We start from the raw sequence: 22555 nt of genomic DNA on the forward strand, positions 1-22555 counted from the left end.
TCTGGAGCCTGGAAGCAGCTGAAGCATTTCTGAGGAAACTAAGGCATTAACGGAGAATTACAAGATCTTACAAAATCTTTTATTAGGTCTTTCATCCAGTCTCCCTTTTAAGTCATGGATTTGTTCAGTGTTATTCTTTTCCTTAATTAACAGGATTAAAGTAAACTTTGATCAATAACGTCTGAAACAATGTCTTTTCGTCAAAACCTCCGTTAATCCCTCTAAGCTGTCAGATGGTATCACGTCCGCCGAGTAAAATCTGGACCAAAGTGGATTTTAGGAGCGACCTGGAGTCACACGCTGAGGCTGTGCAGCCAAAAATGCAACGTGTTGAGGTGTTTTGAACTATGCTTGTTACTGTGCCACCATGAAGCGTTAAACTTTGTCCTTGTACGAACAGAGGTGATGCCTTTTAGGAGGAGTATAAAATTAAATTAAAGGCCTTAAATGTTATTTTTTTACAATATAAACTTGATGTTTATTCTCATACATGCGTAGTTTGCTTGATATATTTAAAATTTTGAGTTTTTCACAATTGATCAAACGTCATCATAAAGTTATTTTGTTGTCTAAAAAGAAATGAATGGAGCGTGGACCGGTGGCTGGAGAGGTGCCAGTTCATCTCCTGGGCACTGCAAAGGTGCTGTTGAGCAAGGCACCAAACCCCCAACTGCTTGGGGCGCTGGTCACTGGCAGCCCCCTCGCTCTGACATCTCTCCATTAATTGCATGTATATAGGTCCTGTCTATGCATGTGTGTGTATTTCGGGCCTGTGTGTGTGTAACATGAAAAATAATCGTATTCCCGTTGCAGGATTAATAAAGTAATAATTCTCCGTAATTCTTCTTTAATTGCAGGTACATTTGAAAGGAAGTTTGCACGTGTTGTGTTTTTTCAAGAATTAAAGTTGAAAAGTTCCAAAATTTAGTTGCAGGTTTTCTTTAAATACAAAACTGAGTGACTTTTTCAGATGTTTTGTGTCTTAAACGTGAAATAAAATCTCTAATTGCCTGAACCGAATTTGATGATGATCGCTCCAAATTTGTAGGAGGAGTAGCAAAAAAGAAAAATAACAGATCTGGACACAAATCAAAATGGTGGGAAATAAATCCGGACATCTGGACCCACAGAATCCAGGATTTACTGTGAGACTTTCGGTTCAAAGCTTACAGGCTCAAATGCGTCGTTCATGTCGTAGCGCCACCATCTGGAAACATCCATCAAGTGTGAAGTAGACGGGACAAACGGTTCTTGAGGTGTGTGAAGGACAAACACAGAGACAGACAGAGATTCCTTACTTTATAGATGTCTGGTGGAACAACAGCAACAGATCAAACATCAAATAAAGCACGGAAAATAAAACTTCTTTAGAAAAGTCTTGTATTTACAGAACTCGATTCGTACATAGGCATTTTATTTATTTATTTTATTCTTATTGCTGTTCACTGCTGCTTTTTTATATATGTTTACAGACTATTTATATGTGCTGTACGCCTATTTTCTCTATTCTTTACGTGTATTTGTTCAGCTTTATCGTCCTTGCTTTTATCTGTTTTGTCTAATTCTGTCAGGACAAAGAGAACAAAGTCAGATTCCTTGTACACTTGGCCACAAAGGTGATTCAGAGTCTGAGGTGGTACCACGATATTTTGATCCAGAAAAAGGAAAAGTCATGGCGGTGAAGCCCTGAGTTGTTTTTCTGATAACGTGTGTTTGTGCGGCTCGCTGAGTCTGAACAAAATGATCGTCGTCGGCCCCCGACTGGATCAGAGCGATCTGGTGGCAGTGACCCCGGCTCCCCTCTTTCACCTTTAGGTGTTGATTGCTTTTAGAGCCCTAAGTCTAGATTGAGGGCTTTTCCCATGGAGATTAGACGATCTGGTTTAAAGCTGTTTCAACAGGTCGCTTGTGAGGGGTCAAAGGTCAATTACATAGTAGTGCCTAATGGTAGCAAATAACGTCAATCACCTTAAATGGACCAGCGGCGAGACTTGTGCCTGACTTTGGGCTGGAATGTGGGGAATCCAGGGGTTAAGCTGGTGGCATGGAGCGGCTGACTGGACACACACACACACACACACACACACACACACACACACACACACACACACACACACACACACACACACACACACACACACACACACACACACACACACACACACACACACACACACACACACACACACACACACACACACACACACACACACACAAGCGAAACTGGTCGAACTCACTCACCATTACCTACCATGCAATGCTATCAATCTTGCAGTGACCTCATTCAATCTCAAAAACAACACACGTCTTATAACTGCAGAGATCGAGGATACACCGATGACCTCTATGGGAGCGAAGGAAGCACGTGATGAAACTAGAACACGCATTTCCTTCCTGCAGAAAATGCGTAAAAAGCTGATACTCAATGTTTTAAAGATTTAGACATGTTTTAACACGAATAAGCCCGTACTATAAACGTAACAAAACTTCTCTTCCTTTTTTTTTTACCAGCCGCACAAAGGCCGACAACTGGCCTGTGCTGTAACCACAATGTCACTGTGTCGCACAATTAATGTAAACTAGAGCTGCAACGATCCACTGATCAAACAGTGTTTAACAAAACTGTTCTGATAATCGATTCAAGCTAAAAAGCCACATTATTGCAGCTTGTTTATGATTGTAAATAATCAATAATGAAAATAATAAACACCTTTTTTTTCCACAATATCTTAAAAGCGTGAAAAACACGGTATCTCCCTCCTGCACATAATGCTATAAATACCTAGAAGAGCATACAGAGCACAGACCCTCGCCAAGGCCATGTCCTATCTCACATTATTATTATTTTTGGGCAGTTTTTCACGTCTTTATTATAAAGGACTGACAGAAAATGGGGTGAGAGAGAGTGGGGGAGACATGCAGCAAAGGGCCGCAGGTCGGAGTCAAACCCGCGGCTCCTGCTGCCTCGAGGACCTTGAGCCTCTTTACACGGGGCGACTGCTCAAACCACTCCCATGCTGCACCTTTGCACCAAGATTCATTCAAATCTGGGCCGAATTTTCCCAAATCCTGCTGACGAACATAAAAACTAACAAACTGATGACATTAGCTCCTTGGTAGAAAAACTAAATGTTTTATCTGCAGCTGAATATTAATGGTGAAATTTAACCAGGAGTGAATATTTTACGGTAGAACTAAAATACCACTGTATCAGATTTATGTGGTTTAAATTTCACTCTTTAAAATACCCCAAAAGTCATTTTCAAGTAAGGGTTATCTTTTTATTTGTCTTGTTATATCAAAATATATATATGAAAAGTATAATTTTTAAAAGGGTTTCAGGGTTCAGACAGAAAGTTAAAGTTTCAAAGGTCTTTAATCTAATGTCATTATTATGTGTAGGCTGCAGTTTACCTGTAAGACTTTAATCTTGCTGCCTTCCTTTGCATCCACACAACTCCTGCTCCCCTTCATCCTCTTCCTCCTCTTCTTTGTCTTCCTCCTCTTCCTCCTTCGTTGCAGCTGAGGTGAAACATTCGTCCTGTGAAAGAGAACTCTGTTGGCACAAACGTCTGCCATTCACATTTACAGTAAATGATTTGTTAAGGCTGTACCAGATTGACTCTGTAATTAACGACCTCGCCTGGGGCGCGCAAACAAATGACGATACCGTGTAACCACGACAACAGAGATGACTCATACCCACAGCGAGCCCCTCACCTGGCCTGATGTGCCGTCTGTGCCAAATGTAGTTTTTCCTCTGTGTGTGTGTGTGTGTGTGTGTGTGTGTTTTAACATTACAGTGACTCACACTGAACCTAACGTAAGTAATGTGTTCATAGTGTTTTGGTTTGCAAACTAAGGATAATCAAAAGGAGTCTGTGCACGTTGATCAACAATAAACTGTAAATTAATTCATTTTGCATTCATGAAAATCTCCTGAAAAGTAGTTTGATGAGTAGAAATTTGCCTTTTTCATCTTTTAATAGACGTTTACGGTGATAAAACATCAAGTATCAAGTCAAAAATATCCACGACACACAAGCTAACATGCTGTTATTTAGCAGGTTTATCTTAGTTTAGTGTAAACACTTGCTAATCTGCACTTCCTCATTAGTTTTGTAGGTTTTTAGTCAAAAACCAAAAGTGTTGGACAAACTTTGACCAACTGAAATCAGGCTTCACCAGAGTTATTGGGAATATTTGTACCAAATTTCACAGCAATCCGCTTAATATCTGTTAAAAATAAATCATATAAGCAAAACAACAACTTTTAACAAATAACTGCAGCTTACAAATACTTTTTGTTCTTTAAAGAAAGAGTTTCCACCAACACACAACTCATGATTACCAAATTCCACCATCACCTGCCAGCACACCTGCTCCTCATTGGCCTCAATCAGCCACTTTGTTTAAATACACACCTGCCTGTTAACGCAAGATTTCCCTAACGTGCCACAAAAGCTGTCGGCCAACCAGCCATTTGGTTTTGGCAGACTGTTGCTCACCTTGTTTGTTAACTATACCAAAGTACATCTTGTTTTTATCTTAACGTGTTCAGCTTTTGAACGCTTGAGAGCTGTTTTTAACCATCGATGTGAAGAACCCAGACAAACAAATCAGTTTATGAAGGATTGTTATTCGATTTTTGCTCAATAAATAATCTAAGAAGTGCTGGAATCAACCTTCACAAAGTTTCTAAAACCCTGAAATAACAGTGTCCTTAATGCAGGGCTGGATTCCCAACTGGGTATAGCGGGCCAGTACATTTTTGCCCCCGGTGCATTTAGATTTAAGTCCTGGTTCATAAAGAACTTTAATTTGCACAATGTTTCTGTTTTCTTTCATTATTCTCTGACTTCAACCCTCCATCTGAAACCTGTTGGTGTCTGATGCTTCAGAAATGGTTACAGAATCACTTTTCATTGACAAGAATAATAAAAGAACATTCCTTCATAGTGGTGCACAGATACATACAGTATACTGTCGTACAATGTGGCACAGTCCTCACATTGTTTGTGTCTGCAGGTGGTTTTGTTTCCATGCCTCCCTTGACCTGAAAACTCTGCACACTGCAATCAGGCCTGGTTTATGGCGGCCAATCTGCCATTCACCGGAGACTAAGATTGATGACGCCTGTCCTGACTGACTGGCACTCGGGGCGAGTTGCTGCTGTCGGACATGCACCGCACACTCATAAACCTCAGTCCATGTGTTCGGAGACAAACAAGGAAATGTGTCCATAAATTCTTAACTTGCTTAAGAAATTGGAATGAAACAAAACAATAAGGTAGTCCTGTGAATCATGTTTCGACCAGCTGGAAACGACTACACCTCCTCCCAACCTTCAGTCGCGTTGCCCTTTTGACCCACTGACCAGACCACTTACATTAACTAGACACAATGTATTCTCCCATGAATGCAGCGTTAACCACCACAGGCTCCCATTGACACTCAAACGGAAGTATTTTTACGGCCTCCAAGCACCACTGAACAAGTTTAAAGCAGCTTAATTGCAGCGTTGACCTGATTGGCAGCTACATGAATGTGTCTTGGTGGGGAAGAGGCCACAGACTGTTAACTGCAGCGAGGTGCTAAGAAGAAGAAAAAAAGGTTAATGAGCTAAACGCTGCACTGCCAGACCAGCTTTCAAGTTGGGATTCATGTCTTTATACAGACTAATAAATGCGTCTTGTGAAAAAGTATGGTGGCCCTGAGGTCCCAAACAGATTGGATGAAACATCAAAAAATTAGAAAACACAACATTTTCTAAGATTTTCTTAGACAATAAAAATCATTGAGTCAATTTGGCACGAACACCATAATGAGTTAATTTTACCCCAAACCCATCGGATATCTGTCTATCTGTTGGCTTTCGGTGTAGCCAGTGGATTTCCGGGTTAAGACGTCCTCTTCCCAGCGGCGGTCATTGTTTACGGCCCGATTAGCAACGTCATCTCATCTCATCTTCAACCGCTCATCCAGGGTCGGGTCTCGGGGGCAGCAGCTTTAGCAGGGGACCCCAAACTTCCCTTTCCCGGGCCACATTAACCAGCTCTAACTGGGGGATCCTGAGGCGTTCCCAGGCCAGTGTGGAGATCTAATCTCTCCACCTGGTCCTGGGTCTTCCCCGAGGCCTCCTCCCAGCTGGACGTGCCTGGAACACCTCCCTAGGGAGACGCACAGAGGGCATCATCACTAGATGATCCTGAACCACCTCAACTGGCTCCTTTCAATGCAAAGGAGCAGCGGCTCTACTCCGAGTTCCTCACAGATGGCTGAACTTCTCCTCCTCTCTCTAAGGGAGACTCCAGCCACCCTCCTGAGGAAACCCATTTCGGCCGCTTGTACCCGTGACCTCGTTCTTTCGGTCCTGACCCAGCTTTCATGACCATAGGTGAGGGTAGGAACGAAGATTGACCGGTAGATCGAGAGCTTTGTCTTCCGGCTCAGCTCTCTTTCGCCACAACGGTGCGGTAGAGCGACTGCAACGGCGCCCCGCCCGATTAGCAACTTGAGACGCGATAATGGAGTTGACAGATGGCATCTCTATGAACAGATATCCACATAAATACACACGTAAATAATAACGGAGAGCTAATGAAAAGCTAAACTATAATCTATTTTGTTATTGTGTTTTGCATCTCAGGGCCTCCGTAGCCTGCTATTCATGACTGATCATCACGTTTGTTCCTCTCCAAAAAACCTGAATCCAACAAGTGTTTACTTCTGTAGTTTTTAAAATACCATCTGTGACATACATTGCAAACTTTACACAACCAAACCTTGAGATTCAAATGCTTGTCTGGTACAGTAGTAACAGGAAATGAGGTAACGAGGGCCTCTCTGGGAGTGCACAGCATGGAGAGCGATGCACTGACCCGTGGCAGCCCAGACAGGTCCACTGAACTTTAAAGGTGAATTGGATCAGGGCCCCTGCCCGGCCGCTCAGCCAAAAACCTCCTGATGAGGGCTTAGCGGCGGCAGTGAAAGCAACCTAATGAGTGAGGAGTAATCAACACTATTACCGGGCCTCGCAAGCGCACCCAAGCTTCAGCCCAGCAGGCTGTAATGGCGTTTACAGGCTGATTCACTGTGAGAGTGACTAATCAGGAGAAAGGAATATTAGTGAATTTAATAGTTTCAGTATAAGTCTTTACCATTTGTAGGACGAAGGGAGAAAAAAGAGCTTTGATTAATAAGCTGAAGTGCTCTTTTTTTTCGCCGGGGTCTGTAACCATCTGGGGCTCTAGCTAAACTGATGACCTCACTGCATTTCACTGGCTGCAGTCCATCCTGCAACATGTCCCTGGCAATCAAAGAGCAGTGCCAATACAAAGGCCAAGTCAGGAGCCAAACCTACGAGGTCACTGTGAAGTAAGACACTAATCAGACGTGTTAGAGGCTGTTTTTACAGATACATACGAAAGGTTGAGACTGAAAAGAGCATTTAATTATAAAAAGTTAAATTTTAACAGGTTATCCTAGGGCACTTTCCATATAGAGTAGGTCTGAACCACAGTCTTTGATTTACAGACCTAAAGAAAACCTTCCTGTGGCAGGAAAGTCACACAGACCAGACTTTACGGAGGGCGGCTGTCTGCCTAAACCGGCTGAGGGGGGTAGTTTCCCACAGACACACAGCAACCGCTTTTATGTCCAGCATGAGTATAAGTCATCTGTCAGGAAGACGGGAGCCTTCAGGGTCGGGATGGCACTGCACAACTTTTACTGCTTTAATCCTAATCCTCCTCGATCGAGCGTCAATAAATCCTCCAGCGTAAGACATCGACTCTTCTTCAGTCTCCACGATCACCGACTCTCAGATTTACCACATCGACAAACCACGATCCCTCACATTGCAACAAGAGTATGATCTTGTTTAAGTCTACCGACCTTTTTACTTTACTATTGTTATTATAATTTAATATGCTCTTATATTCTGTCTATGGTAGACACTTATTTTATGACCATGAGATATTGTTGTAATGCTTGATGTGCTTTGTTCTTTACCTTTTCTTCTCTTCTCTTTTTCCTGGTTTTTTCTCCATTTTTATATTTTTTCATTTTTCTCCGCATTGAAAATCATTGAACATATTTCAAAAAACAATATAAACAAACAACGATCCAGGGAAAACCCTCTTATATAATAATGTGAGGCGGTTTTATTTTTAGTGTTGTGCACAAATGATACAAACTGTAAAGGGATTTTTGAGTTCATGAACATTACGACAGTTTCTTTATGGAAGTGAAAGTATTTAAAAAAATATAGATTTCAACTTAAAATTAAAACAAATCCTAAATTAATTGAACGATAATCCAAAACACAAACATAATGATGAATCTCTACTGAACACAAACTAAATCTAACATTTGTTTAAAGGAGTCGGGAGGAAGTGCAGATCTATAACTTCCTACCAATTGCGTTCAATTCAATTCAATTAAAAAAAACTTTATTAGTCCCCGGGGGGCAATTCAGGGCACACAGAGCAGCAAATAACAACAGTGCAACTATACAAAAACATTTTAACCTAACAAGAATAAAGTGTAAGAGAAGAATAAGTGTCAGGATGTTAGTGTGTTAGTTAGTTCTGCTGCGTGGTGACAAACCTCCACAGAGCTGCAGCAGCTGTAATGATCTCGCGTTGTTTACAGGCAGGTACTGTCGTCTCCAGGCCTCCTGCAACCTAACACAGTTCAAAAGTTTAAACCCGGGGCAGGATCTGTTGTCGGGACACTTTAAGCAACTTACGGACTTACGGAGGCGTAATCCTTTTGTGTGTAACTGATTTAATGAACAAAAGTAAAAACAGAGGGTTGATCTTTTAATCCCTGGAATACTACTGAAACACCGGAGCGCTGCATTTCTTTCCCCTTGAAGTTAATCGGGACTATAAATCCGCAGATTTTAAGATTCTGATTTATCGAATCTCTCAGAGCGGAATAAAACAAAAGCGAACTGTTGGGAGGAGGATCTGTAATATATCAAACTGCATACTTTTAGATGGGATCGCTGTTAAGTGGTGTGTGGGTTGGTGTGTGTGAGAGTGTGCTGGATTCTCTGGCATGTGAAAGAGATTGAGTTTCATAAGGAGATCTGGTCGTTAATTCGCCTGTTTATCTCGATGCGGAGCTCTGGACTAAATTTGAGTGAAATATATGATTCTCGCAGACACGTTTTATCTGCCGACTTCTCCGTCCGCCTCCCCCTTCACGCACCCTGACACACACTCATCCTCCTCCTCTTCCTTGCCAAATACCTTCCAGTCGAAAAACACCCAATTCAGCTTATCAGTCCAATGCATCATCGTGTCCTCACATTAGCCGAGCTGCAGCTTATCCATGTTTATCAGTACATTAACCACCGCTACCCCCTATTAAAGGTGTTACAGGTGCTTTTGAAGCAGTTTGTCATATTTACTTCTACAAAACAAGACATCACTTTGTTTCGAGGCGTCACTTTGGATCAGGAGGAAGCGTTGATGCTCCGCAGCTGCAGCAGATGTAATGGACCAAGAAGAGCCGTGCCAGGTCTGGTTTCAAACCGCGGATGGTTTATGTTGGCCCCTGATCAGGATCCAGATCATCCTCTCTTAAACTTTTTCACAGTGCATTATTTTGATGTCTTCGCTCAGCACAAATGGGGATTTGTCACAACATTTTTACAGTCTGAAATAACATTTTATTTGGCAAATATGTTATTACAAGTTTGTTTTTTGTCTGTAGTTTACATGTAAAGGCTTGACAGTGAAACGTTTAGCTACTCACAAGCTTGTAGTGCCACCTTCTGGTAGAACACATTAGTTTGATTACACTTGTACAAAAGCCCACAGTCGACAGCATGTGTTGCAACATTCAGGCATTATTTGAATACAGCATACGGCCAAAAGTATAAAGACACGTACTTGATCTTATTGGTTTCCATTCATCTCATCTCAGTGCACTCTAAAAGATAACTTACAGACACTAGCAACTTGCTTTGGACACCAAATCCATCAAAGTGAACATTTTGTCTTTTGTCATTTGCACAGAGCTGCAGCTGAGAGTAGTTTTTATATGTCCACTTCAGGCTTTTTAGAGTGAGCTGTAACTTTTCAACACAAATCACATTATTAACGCTGATCTTCCTTTTCACACAACCAAATTTGCTTCTCATTTATCTCTGAGGTTGGATCTTTAGACCTTATCATAGCCAACTCTCAGTCTCAGTCTGAGAGTCATTAAATGCACCATATGAGTGTTTGTGCTCAAGTGGAAGAAAACACTTGTTCATTATAAAGGATTTCCATTTCGACTCTTACCAACTGTACATAGACATTATTATTGTGGTTCACAGGAAACGGTAGTTTGGTAAGAGAGGGAGTTTGGTTGAAAAGAATAATTGCTTTGCGGAGACCACATATAACTTGTATCAACAGAATTTCATCAAAAGTCAATTACAAGGCCATTGAAACAAAAGTTATATGAAACGTAGTCTTGCACTTTTTTTTTCTAAAGTAATTTTTGTCCTTTTTAATGCCTTAATCATTTAGGACAGATGAAGAGTGAGGGGAAACAGGGGAGGGGAGATGACATGCAGCAAAGGGCCGCAGGTCGGAGTCGAACCCGGGCCACTGTGGCGAAGACTTTTAGCCTCTGTATGTGGGGCACGCTCTAACGACTGAGCAACTGGGTGCCCCAGACTTGCACTTTTTAACCAGATTGAGCAAAGTTTTAACCTAAATGTATAGACTTCTGTTAGCCCGCAATTCACCAAATGAATGCTTGCTGGGTTTCCTCGGTCTGAACAGGTGTTTGCTCTTACAGTATATGTTTCCTTTCAGTGCAGCTCTGCAGCTTCAGTCCCACACTGTGAGCTGGAGTTACCTCCTGTTGTTACTATAAAGCGCCGATGTCATCGTAGTCGTCCTCAGATGAAGACATTTGGTCGGGGCTCACAGGGGAGTAAATGGGGCCTTCATCTTCATCACCTTATGAACAGACAATAACAAAAATCAGCATTTGTTACAGATCTTATTTTTCCACAAGCGTGACACCTGTTTAGTGACATTTACCTGAACTCTGCAGGTTTGTTGTTTGTCCGGGGTAAAGTTGATCTTTGCTGTTTACGAGCCTCAAAGGGTCAAAAGCATCCTTGACAACAGATGACTGGCTTGGTCCTGGTTCTGTCATTTGTAAGAGCACAGGGAGTAAAACTTTACCTTGGGAACGCTTTTTGAGGCAGTTTCAGGTGTGCTTTCGTCTTTCATATCCTCCTACCTCTGAGCCACAAGTGTGTCTGGGAATTTTAGCTGCAAACACCCACAGCTTTGGTTAAGGGACGGTGCTAACGCTCCCCAGCATTATTATCATTTCCTTTAAAAATAAAAGAGCAGAACCATCCTCCCCCAACAAGTAATATTGGTATTTGCACAACTCATTTTACCCAATACAACATTGCTAAAAGAGAAAGGAGTTGGTGGATGGTGGATCCTAATTTAAATCTAACAGAAAAAGTTTAGTTTAGCTCATTTTTTTCGCCGAGAGGATTGATAAACAGGGAAAACAGCTGACTCGGCTCATTCCACTGTTAACAAAATCCGACTGCTGGCTCGTGATGTTATGCTCGAGGCTGCTTGCTCGACAGCATCAATCTCATGAAGCTGGAGTGTTGCGAGACACTATTTCGTTCCCTGCTTTACAATCACGGGACCACTGCGAGTGAGGCCCCGTTACATCACAAAGCAGGTTTTTCAGGCATTTCTTTGTGATGCAGTTCTGACACACAGCCAGCAGATGTCACTCTACTGACTCTATGACATGCTTCGAAGCAGCGCGTCGTTCATGAGCAGCTGTATCAATTTGGTTCAGTGGTTCATGAAGCTTCGATTTCATCACCACTACAGAGCTCAATGTAGCTTCATAATTAGCGTTCAAACATGAGAGCGGTGTCGATCTTCTCATTTAACTCTCAGCAAGAAAAGGAAGTGATTAAAAAGTTGAACTATTCATTTTAATATTAAAACAGTTCAAAATAGATGTGAATACTGTACACATATCAGCAGTCATATTGGGAAATGTTAGGCAGACACGTGAAAGGTTTCTGTACGGCCCTTTAGATCCTTTTTACAGTAACTTTACAACAGGGCACTGGTTGAAGGAAAGCAAGTGAATGAACTCGACCCACCAGGAGTGACATAGTTGTCTGTGTTTTCGTAGCATTCCCCAGAGGAAGTACTGGAGGTGTCAAATGAGTCCACTGTGATTTTTGACACTCTGGCATATTCAGCGTCTGTGGGGCCACCATTATAGCTCACTTCATGTGTGGGTCCAGGGACTGGGAAATGAAAATTAGAATATTATATTAGACAGCAATAGCATAAAAAGATAAATGATCTCTTGTAAAAGTAATATTTTACTCTATGGTTTAGAAAATTATCCCGGATTTTAATTTTTCTGACTAAAACAGAAACAGGTGGCAGTTTCGACGTCGAGTGACTCTGATGAAGACACACTTGATGTCCAAACGTTAATGATAATACACCATTTTACAGATGTATAGTTCTAAATATGTCCTAGTTTATGTCCTGTTGCAGTGAACGACTGTCGACTGACAGGAAGTTAACAAGGACCGAGTATGTTCGGTTATAATACAATACAGAATTGACTGTGCATGCAACCAAGGTCTATTTAACCATTTAACTTTAAATTTAACGTTAAATCATAGGAAATTTCAAATCATTGCGATCATGGTTCAGTATCTAGCAGCAAGTCATGTGTATAAATGCCTACAATGCCACGCACCGCCATATTTACAGGTGTTTGAGCGTACTACAGACAGAAGCATAAAATACATCTGATACTAGGTTTAGTCGAAACTCAGTCATAATGGATGTGGCTCTTTCAACTAAATCCTTTCAATGTGTGGGGGACAGAATTACCGGATGTGAGAATTATTAGTTTTTGAAAACAGATGTAAATGCACTTAGTAATTTAGTAAAGATTTAAATTTTGTATTATGAGTACGACTGTATTTGCTTTTAAATCTGTGTGACAATGAATTTTGTCTTATGTTTTGTTTTCTTATGTTTGTGAATATTTGGCCAAGTGAAAAAAATCAATGTAACTCAAAAGATTTCCTTGTTGAATAAAGACTAAATGTAATTAAAAACAAATTATATTTGGTGAAGATTGAGTGATTTATATATCTAAACACTCCTACAGTGATAAATATGTTCCAGAAGTCCAATTAAAGCCCAGTTCAGACCAAAGATTTGTGACGAGATGAAACCGTTTTAAAAAGTTGCAGGTAAACTTTGCAGCGGTGTGAACGTGCGCGTCTTGTCTCGACTCAATCCGTCTGACGGTGTGGCCTGCGACTCAGCGTGAGCAACGTCATGTGTTTCGTCAGCCCATCACCTCATAGCGAAGTCCGCTGGTCAAATCACTTACGAACTGTGAGCAGGTGAAAATGGTAGTTTTGGACAGAGGCTCAACAAGTGCATGAGAGACAAGAAAAGGAGACAGCGTGAGAGGGTCGAGCGAGCTTTACACTTAAAAGGCAAAGCAGTGAATCAGGGAAATAAAACAGTGTTTTCGCCGTTTCATCATCACCAGAAATGTAGCTGTAGCAAGTATATCTCTCTCTGTCCTCATTGTGTTTAAATATGCTATAAATTATATCCACATATGAAAAAAGCCTGAAAAGTTATAAGTTAGAAACGGTAGTACAGAGAATCGTTGCTATGGACATGATGCACCGTCTCGCCTCGTCTCACTGGTGTGAACTGGCAGGTTTCAGAACTTTGCAAGAATTTGCAAGTTTCAACTCTTTTTCTTGAGAATCTTTGGTCTGAACTGGGCTTACAACTCTAAAAAAGTTTGAGCTATCCTCTAATGATTACTGGGAAGAGCAGTACTATACAGCGGATACATTATCGAGTGTACTGAGATGTGCAGAGTAAAATATCTAGTCTCTTCTGTGGCATCTTTGCAAACAGTGACTCACCTTCCTCAAAGAGGCTGTCAAGACCTGAGGGCCTCATCAAAGGGTTCACGTCTGTTCTGTACCGCTGAGAATCTGGATACAAAATGATGCACATGATGCGTTTGTTTTAATCCCAAACCTTCAACCTGCAAACATTCACTGCAAACAGCATTGATCTGCAAAGACCGCTCACACGCATGCATGGCAGAGCAGCTTCAACCGCAAAATGCAGCAACACAGCGAGAGAACATCTCAAGAGGCAAAGACTGAGAAACACACAGGAATAAATGAAAATAAAAGAACGTAGCTCACTCCGAAAAGTTGATAAAGGGACAGACGGGTCATTGCTTGGCTCATACTGCTCATAGTCAGTATCTACCGACGTGCTGTCAACACTACTAAGCTGGGTCCAAAGATACCTGGGATTGGAGGGGACTTTTTGAGACAAAAATAAAAAAAATTAAAAGACTTGATGAGATGGCTATATGCTTTGTAGATGCTGCAACATTCTGCATCTTTCTCACAACTGTGCATGTATATAAAATACATATATATGTACGGTACCAAAGAGAGAAAAGAGTGAGTTGTGTGAGAGTCCAAGGTATTGAATTAAAGTTGTTTTTTTTATTATATTCTTGTAAATATTCAGCCACCGACCTTCCGACTGCAGTGGGTTGGGGGTGACCTTGATGAGGTCAACGGCGTCTTGGTGGCCGTTGTGGTGATATTGAGTGGGACCTCGTGGGCTGGTGCGCGTCTGCTGGAGCAAGAACGCTGTGGACACAATTACCAAGATATAGATTACTATATATAAAATATATAATAATATACAAAATATATAATTATTGGCTTACTTAACTCTTGGTTAACTAAGGTTTTCACAATACCAGAACTTAAAACTTTGTAACAATACAAGTAAAAAAAAAAAAAGTAGGATCATTACAGTTTCATCTGTGCAGCCTTGGGTTAAAAATCTGATGTAGTTCTTCTTGTTTTTATATCTTTGGTACTTTAGATACTATCAGATGTGGTTATCCTATCGTTTTGAAACCTGCGGTATTAAAACAGTATCAGTACTTACTATACTTTTGACAACAGTAGTGTCGACTGTCTAACAGAAGAATTTATTTTACCTTAAAAATAGATTTAGAGGTTTCAATTTACTGAAGAGATGAGATTAAACTAGATATGATGTGGTTTGAAAAACTGGAATATCAGTCTGTCATTAAGATTAAAGATCCTCTCACAACTTTGACATAGACATAAAAATAATATATGCTTTGAATAATAAATTGTTTGTTATGTGTTTTTTTCCCAATATTAATATAATATAATCACATTATTAAAACGCATCAAAGTCTTCTCCCTCATTGCACTTAAGTGGTGTAATTTTCTGAATTTACCAAACAGTTCGAAAATATTGTGATGCTTGATTTTCTCCTTATCTCCAAGCCCTAATCAGAAGTATATTAACAAGGAATTTTGTTTATTTTAATCCCATGACTCACATAAAGAGAACAATGTATCTGGAACTGAAGCCACGTAAAATCAAAATCTGAAATATGATTTAAAAGACTTTACTCGCTGAGATTCGTCACGTTCAGAGCTACTAAAATCACAAATTGACTCTGGATTGCTGCGCAGATGAAAGTAGTGAGACTGAAGCGCGGACTGAAGTGAACCAACCGTGTTTCCTTTTGTAATGGCAGCAGAGCACCGAGTTTGTGATCAGAACCACGAGGAGAAGAAGAGCCAGAGCGATGACGCCGAGAAGCTCTGGGGGCGGTAAGGAGAAGCCTTCAGCATGATCGACTGAGGTTGGACCTTTTGAGATACACAGAAAGAACAAATACACATCTTTCTAATACTTTCTGATCGTTGAGTCAAGAGTAAACGCTTTCCTGTGACTTGAAAAACACACTGAGACGTATTCTGTTTGCTCTTAAATGAGCCGAAGAATATTTAAAGTAACATTTAAAAATATAATGTGATATATGTCTGTTTTAGTAAGAATAAAAACTGAAATATTCACCAGACGTCCAGCCGGTCGTTACAGTTGCATTAGCTGTGGTGGCTGTGGTGGGTGCAGGAAACCCGAGGGAACCTGCAGGATGATAAATATATTTTAAGTTCAACACAATCTGGATGGGAAGTGACACAAAAATAAATAATTATTCACCTGTTTGATCTATAAAATGAGCTCAACATGGACAAATTCAACCCAAAGCTGTATTGTTGATGTTGGATCCAACACAAACACTGTCACTCACCTTCACAGATGACGCCAGATGCTTTTGAGGACATGCATAGGTGTTTTTTGTTGACGAACTCCGTGCACTGCCACAGACTCCGTATGTTTCGATCGCATTGATAGAACCACAGTGACCCGTTGTTGTGTGCGAGAGGAGGCATAAACTGTGAGTACTGCAGTGGCTCAGCACCACACTGCAGCATGGAGCACACCATGGAGGCCATGTTTTTATTCCAGCAGTTATCACACACCGTACCCCAACTGCCATTACGGTGGACCTCCACTTTACCAGAGCAACGGTCCAAACCTCCAGTCAGCCTCACTGCTCTCATCTCTGCACAGAAAATAAACACTGTGGAATTATGAGAGGAAAATAAATATCCCATGATTCATGTTGAGACAAGGAAACCCTAAAAGTTATATTGACTCTGGTTTTAGCCCGTCTCCGGTCACTCAGCTGCTGGGACAAATAACGTCCCCTTCGCTGAGGCTTTTACCCAGTGCCAGCCTACAGTAGCTGCGCACAACAACAGACAACCCTGGCAACCCACAATGCCGGCCGCTATTGGCTGGTACAATGTAAACTGAAAGTGACAGAAAGTCATTGTCAAACCCTTAATATATATAAATATATATATTAATTCAGACTAAATCCTTTTTTTAATGGAAATTAAATACTTTCATACTGTACCCCTCAAAACGCCCCGTGGGTGTATTGTTTTTTTTAAATATAGTTTTTAATGAAGATTCTACATATTCAACCTTTAATATACACCATATTATATATATCATTATATTATACATTAAAAACAATATTTTTGTTTTTGACCAAATACCTGCAATACTTTTTTTTAACTCTCATCAGCCTCATCTCTAAATTACTCTGTATTTCAAGCTAATTAGCAACTGTTAGCATGCTAACTAGCTACACTACGACGGTTAGCCAAATATTATATACACAAAGCTAAATTTACGAAGACTCACTCTATCTTTTAAGGGTTTTAGAATGAATTCTTATTATATTGTAAATAACTTACTTATATGAGCACTAAATATGCAAATGAACTGCTTAGCAACTTGGAATTGTACTCACCCTTGAATGTATCTCCTAGCTAATCAAATGAAGCCCAAATAACTGTTTTTTTGTTTGTTTTCGTATATTTTGATATGTTTATATTTTAAAGTTATACCATTTTATTTTTATTTTGTGCCCTTTTTTATGTTTTTTCCTCCAACCGTGTTAATTTTGGAAATGTTAATCTCCCCTATTGCTGTAAATTTCATGGTGGCAGGTAAATAGCATGCTAACGGTAGCATTTTAGATTTTAGCCCCACGTACAGCCGCGCAGAGCTACTGTTTTAGCTTAGCTGTAGATTCTTGGTGTTTGGACTATTTATGACTCTAAACTAAATAATTTGCCACAAAATGAAGTGTATTTCTTCTCTGATACGTTTCAACAGAAGCTCCACTTTCTAACGTTATCTTTTCCTGGAGCTTTTACCACTTCAGAGAGGAGTAACCGTTAAGCTAGTAGCCGTTAAGTTGGTAACCGTTAAGTTAATAACCGTTGAGTTAGCAGCCATTAAGTTAGTAACCGTTAAATAAGCCGTTAAATTAGCCGTTAAGTTAGCCGTTAAGTGGCAGTTGGAGTCCATTATCCGAATTTGATGACGTAGGCTTGCGATTTCTCTAACGGTTAACCTTAATATTTTTAAATAATATTTTATTTTTTTAATTATTATAACCTCTTTTTCTAAACTGTGTTAACATTATTTTTTCAATAAGTTGAATTTGTGCTCTGCTTCTGACCTGAGCACACGACCCCCGCGTCCTCTTTGTGTCCGCAGTCGGGCTCCTCCTGTGCGGCCGGACAGGCCCACAGGTTGTCCTCTCTGCCGGTACAGTTCAGCTCGTCCCGATGGACCGGTCCTCTGCCCGGGGGGAAGGAGCCGCCCTGACCCGTCACACTGAGGGCGTAACCGCAGCCGAGCTGGGCGCACACGACGTCCGCATCCCGCAGGTCCCACTGGTCGTCACACACGGTGCCCCACCTGCCGTTTCTCCACAGCTCCACCCGGCCTTCACACCGGCCTGACCCCCCTGCCAGCCGCACAGCCTGGTGCCCTGAGGAGGACGTCATACTGTCAGTTTATTTTTATATTTTTAATTTATTTTATATTTTAATTTATTTATTTTATTTTGTTAATTAATTCATTATTTTTTATAATTTTAATTTTATTTATTTATTTTGATATTTATTATTTATTTTTAGTTTTATGGCAGTTTACTCTATAATATTCACATTATTCTATAATAACTACATTTAAATCCCTGCAAACTGGTAAATGTATCCATCTTTTATCAGCTGAAATTATTTATTATATTATATATATATATATATATATATATATTATATTATTAATATAAGTGATAATAAATTCTTGGATCAATAAAAATAAATAAAGTAATTGTTTCAGACTGGAATGAATATGTAAATATTGTATTTAAAGTTTTGTTATTATCTATATAGACGTTATGTCTTTTTTACACAATTAAAACAATACTACAAGTAAAAGTACTAACATCAACATATAGGCTACCAGTAAAAGTACTCAGTATGCACAATGTTCAATTTAATAACACATTTTATTATATAGAGGTTATAATTAGTGATGCATTATTGTGTTACAGCTGGTAAAGGTGGAGCTAACTTTCAGGTTGTGTATATACTGCTATATAACTATTTTGTATTAATAATCTGTAATTTATGGTGTTAAATAAATGTCATGAAGTAGAATATTGGTTTTGAAAAAGAGAGAAAACACAAGAAAATATAAATAAAATGTGGGCTACTATTGCTATTATTTTACTGTTTTTACTACTACCATTTAAAATATCCACATAGCTGAATTTGAGTAACTGTCACAATGCATTTTTGAAATGTAAAATAAAAGCATGGTGTCTTTTAATCATAATATTAGGACATACTGGAGAAAACCCTTACCGCACACAGCCTCAGTAATCACAGTGCAGTTGCGCCCTGCAGTCTGTGAGCAGTTCTGTAAACGACCATCTTGGTACACACAGTGGTGAAAGCAGGTGGCGTTGGGAGGTGAGCTGGTTTTGTTCACTAGATAGACGCCGCCACAGCCGAGATCCTGACACACCTGTTCAACCAGCTCCCCCGTAGAGTCTGCAGGTGATGCCACCACATCACTGCTCCTGTTGTTTCCAGGCATCCTGAGCGTGAAGCTGCATTTACCGGAGAGTTTGTGGATGAAAGGGTCGCCTGAGGACACACAGAAAACACAATTATGTGCTGATTATTCCAGTTAAACTCAATTAATTTCAGTTCTCTGGTACTGGTCAGTTTCTCACTTCCCTTCCCCATCTGTGTTTTTCTCAAACAGGAGGAAATAGTGCATTTGTTGGGGACTATTTTCTATTGCAGGTTTATACACATACACATTGCCAACGACTGCTTCCTGTAAAGGTTGTAATGGCTGAACCTGACTATTTTAATAATACACTGCACTTTTTGCATGAATTATGGGAACAATCGGTGAGAGAAAATGTAATTTTTAATTGCGTTACACTTCAAATTTTGTATAAACATTTTAGGGTGGTGTAGTTTTTAATATTCAATTTAATTTCTATTGTATTTATAGTGTTAAATCATAACATTTATCCATTTATCATGTTTGCCACCATAATTATTATCATTTTCATATTATATCACCTTAGCTGTGCTTGTTTCTACTGTTCTGCTGTATTAATAAGTCATATTCACATTACTATAGATATTATTATAGTTACTGGAAGTGTGTCTGTCTCTGTCTTTGAGTCTGTCTTTGTGTCTCTCTGTCCATCTGTCCGTCTTTTCTCTCTCTCTCTCTCCTTCTCTTCCTCTCTCCGGTGCAGAGCTGGGTCTGTCTGACGTTCCTGTCTGTTATAGTGAAGGTTTTCGTTGCCACTGTACTCTACGGGGGAATTGTTGGGTCTATGTAAATCATAAATAAGTCATAGAGTGTGGTCTTTACCTACTCTGTAAAGTGTCCTGAGATAACTTTGGTTATGATTTGGCACTGTAAATAAAATTGATTGAATTGAATTGAATAACAGAAGTTATCGCTCTATGATTTACAGAAAAGCAATTCCTCCATGAGCAACAGTAGCAAGGAAAACTTCCTTTTAACAGGCAGAAATCTCGGTGCAGACTCAGGGCCCACCATAACGACAACATCCTTGGTTTGATGAATGCTTGTTGCACGTCAAACCCCCCCAGTTGAGCAGAAAGCCAACAGCATCAAAGGTAACCTGCAGATCAAACCAGGGTCTGCGTGGGAGAATGCTTTGCTATCTCACTTTCTGATTTGCAGCTGCAAAGTTACCGAGATGCGTTTCACAAGCAGGTCACCCCACATCCTGTGACAATAAGAGTGAGGATTTTCATACGTTCTCACCATAAAGTGTTTATTCTTTGTGTGAAAGAGAGAGAGGAAGAGAAAGAGAACGTTATCGTCCTGAATAATAGGAAATATTGCACTTACTGCTGAATTCCTCTTGTGTTCCCCTTCTTGTATTAGTTCCCTCTGTTGTCGCCTGGACATCAGCTGGGCTCGTTTGAGTGGGTGAGTTTTGCAAAGCTGAAATAAAGATGAGAACAGATTCACTACATTCACTTTCAGTAACAGTGTGAGCATCAAGCCTGTACAATATTCACCGACACGCCACATCAAACTCTTCTACCACAGGATGTTTGATGAGTTACCACTTGACCAAATGTGTGAAGGCTGGAGCGTGGTGCGGCTGTGGTCAGAGACGACCAATCAATGATCTGCCATGTGGATTAAAATGACTCATTGTTACACATATAAGTAATATAAGTGACGTGTAGTGAGGATAAAAATCAAAATAATTTACAGAAATGTTCATAATCCACACATCCCGTACTCTATTTCTCCTGGTTTTCATCTTAATCTTCTGTTATTTAAGTATTTTATTTGAGGAAATGTTTTTTTTTTCAAATAATAAGTCACATTTTGTAAACTTCAAAATATACAAGAAATAAAAAGGGGCATAACAATAGCTACTTATTATTATATTATAACACAAAGCCTTTGTCAGTAGTTTGCAGTGTGTTCCTTTGCTCAAGTTTTACTTTTACTGTGTTAAATAAAGTCATAAAAACAGTAAAATAGAGAGGTTAAATTTATACTTTTACTGTGTTAAATAATGTCATAAAAACAATAAAATAGACAAGTTAAATTTATACTTCTACTGTGTTGAATAATGTCATAAAACAATAGATTAGACAGGTTAAATTTATACTTTTACTGTGTTAAATAATGCCATAAAACAGTAAAATAGACAGGTTAAATTTTTGCTTTTACTGTGGTAAATAATGTCATAAAACAGTAAAATAAACAGGTTACATTAATACTTTTACTGTGTTAAATAATGCCATAAAACAGTAAAATAGACAGGTTAAATTAATACTTTTACTGTGATAAATAAAGTCATAAAAACAGTAAAAGGCAGGTTCTACTATTTCCCTTCACTGACAACAATGATTTAACATTTGAAATAAAAAAAACAAACATATATACTGCTGATGTTCACACATTTGGAAAATAGTGTGAAATAAAGTTAAAAAATTGTCTTAGACCCAAAAAATAATCTATTACCGTCTCAGTTACAGGCCGTTTCAACAAAGCCAAAGTCCGTAACTCAGTAGAAGTGAGAGTTTGTGAATAATAATAATATTATAACAAATGAAGCTTATAAAGGAATAAAACTGTAGACGTTACCTTGACAAAGACAGCTCAGTTGGACAATTAAAATGCATTTCCCCAGCGTCATTGTTGCAAAGAGCAAGAGAGGAAACAGCCTCTGGACTCAAACTGTTATTTATGAGAAGAGATATGAGCGCGGCTTCCTCTCTCGTTGCATTTATCACGGTGCATCATGACAGGAAGTGTCACTCATACTTAATATCTGGACTCTAACCACGGTTATGGTGGTGAAACCTCCCCCTGATATATTTGTTTATAAATGGCATCATTAATTATTAATGTTTCTGTTTCATCAGAACTATTTTGTGCTATAGATTCACCTTGTTTTGTCTTTGATATACATTTTCATACAGATCATTGACACTTAAGCAATGTGTTACATTAATGATATGTAGCAACTGATTAATGAATTCATGACTCGATTGCTTTTTAATTGCACTTATACTGAGTTTAGATTACAGCATTTCTAGTTATAATTGTAATAAAATGAGTATAGTCTACACATTTTTGTAAGGCAGGAAAAAATAAAAAAATAATTGAAA

General features: G+C 39.6%; 1 protein-coding gene across 1 annotated transcript; it reads right to left on the reverse strand.

The window, feature by feature from the left end:
* Positions 1-9819: 9819 nt before the first annotated feature.
* Positions 9820-22103, reverse strand: LOC310956005 (uncharacterized protein). Its single transcript, XM_083926089.1, has 12 exons — positions 22029-22103; positions 20769-20864; positions 19223-19507; positions 18028-18342; positions 16237-16551; positions 15999-16070; positions 15653-15790; positions 14624-14740; positions 13988-14059; positions 12167-12316; positions 11055-11165; positions 9820-10970 (listed from the first exon to the last, which is right to left on the reverse strand). Exons 1-12 carry the CDS (start codon positions 22078-22080, stop codon positions 10879-10881), a joined length of 1815 nt encoding a protein of 604 aa, XP_083782215.1. The 5' UTR covers positions 22081-22103; the 3' UTR covers positions 9820-10878.
* Between the last annotated feature and the right edge of the window lie 452 nt (positions 22104-22555).

This window comes from Echiichthys vipera, assembly GCF_963691815.1.
Source record: "Echiichthys vipera genome assembly, chromosome: 13".
In the NCBI taxonomy this organism is placed as follows: Eukaryota; Metazoa; Chordata; class Actinopteri; order Perciformes; family Trachinidae; genus Echiichthys; species Echiichthys vipera.

Coding starts and splice junctions, on each gene's coding strand:
- LOC310956005 (XM_083926089.1), bottom strand. CDS start 22,080: ATGACGCTGGGGAAATGCATTTTAATTGTCCAACTGAGCTGTCTTTGT. Junction 15,791..15,998: donor AACGACCGGCTGGACGTCTG/GTGAATATTTCA, acceptor GTATCTCAAAAG/GTCCAACCTCAGTCGATCAT. Junction 10,971..11,054: donor AACAAACCTGCAGAGTTCAG/GTAAATGTCACT, acceptor TCTGTTCATAAG/GTGATGAAGATGAAGGCCCC.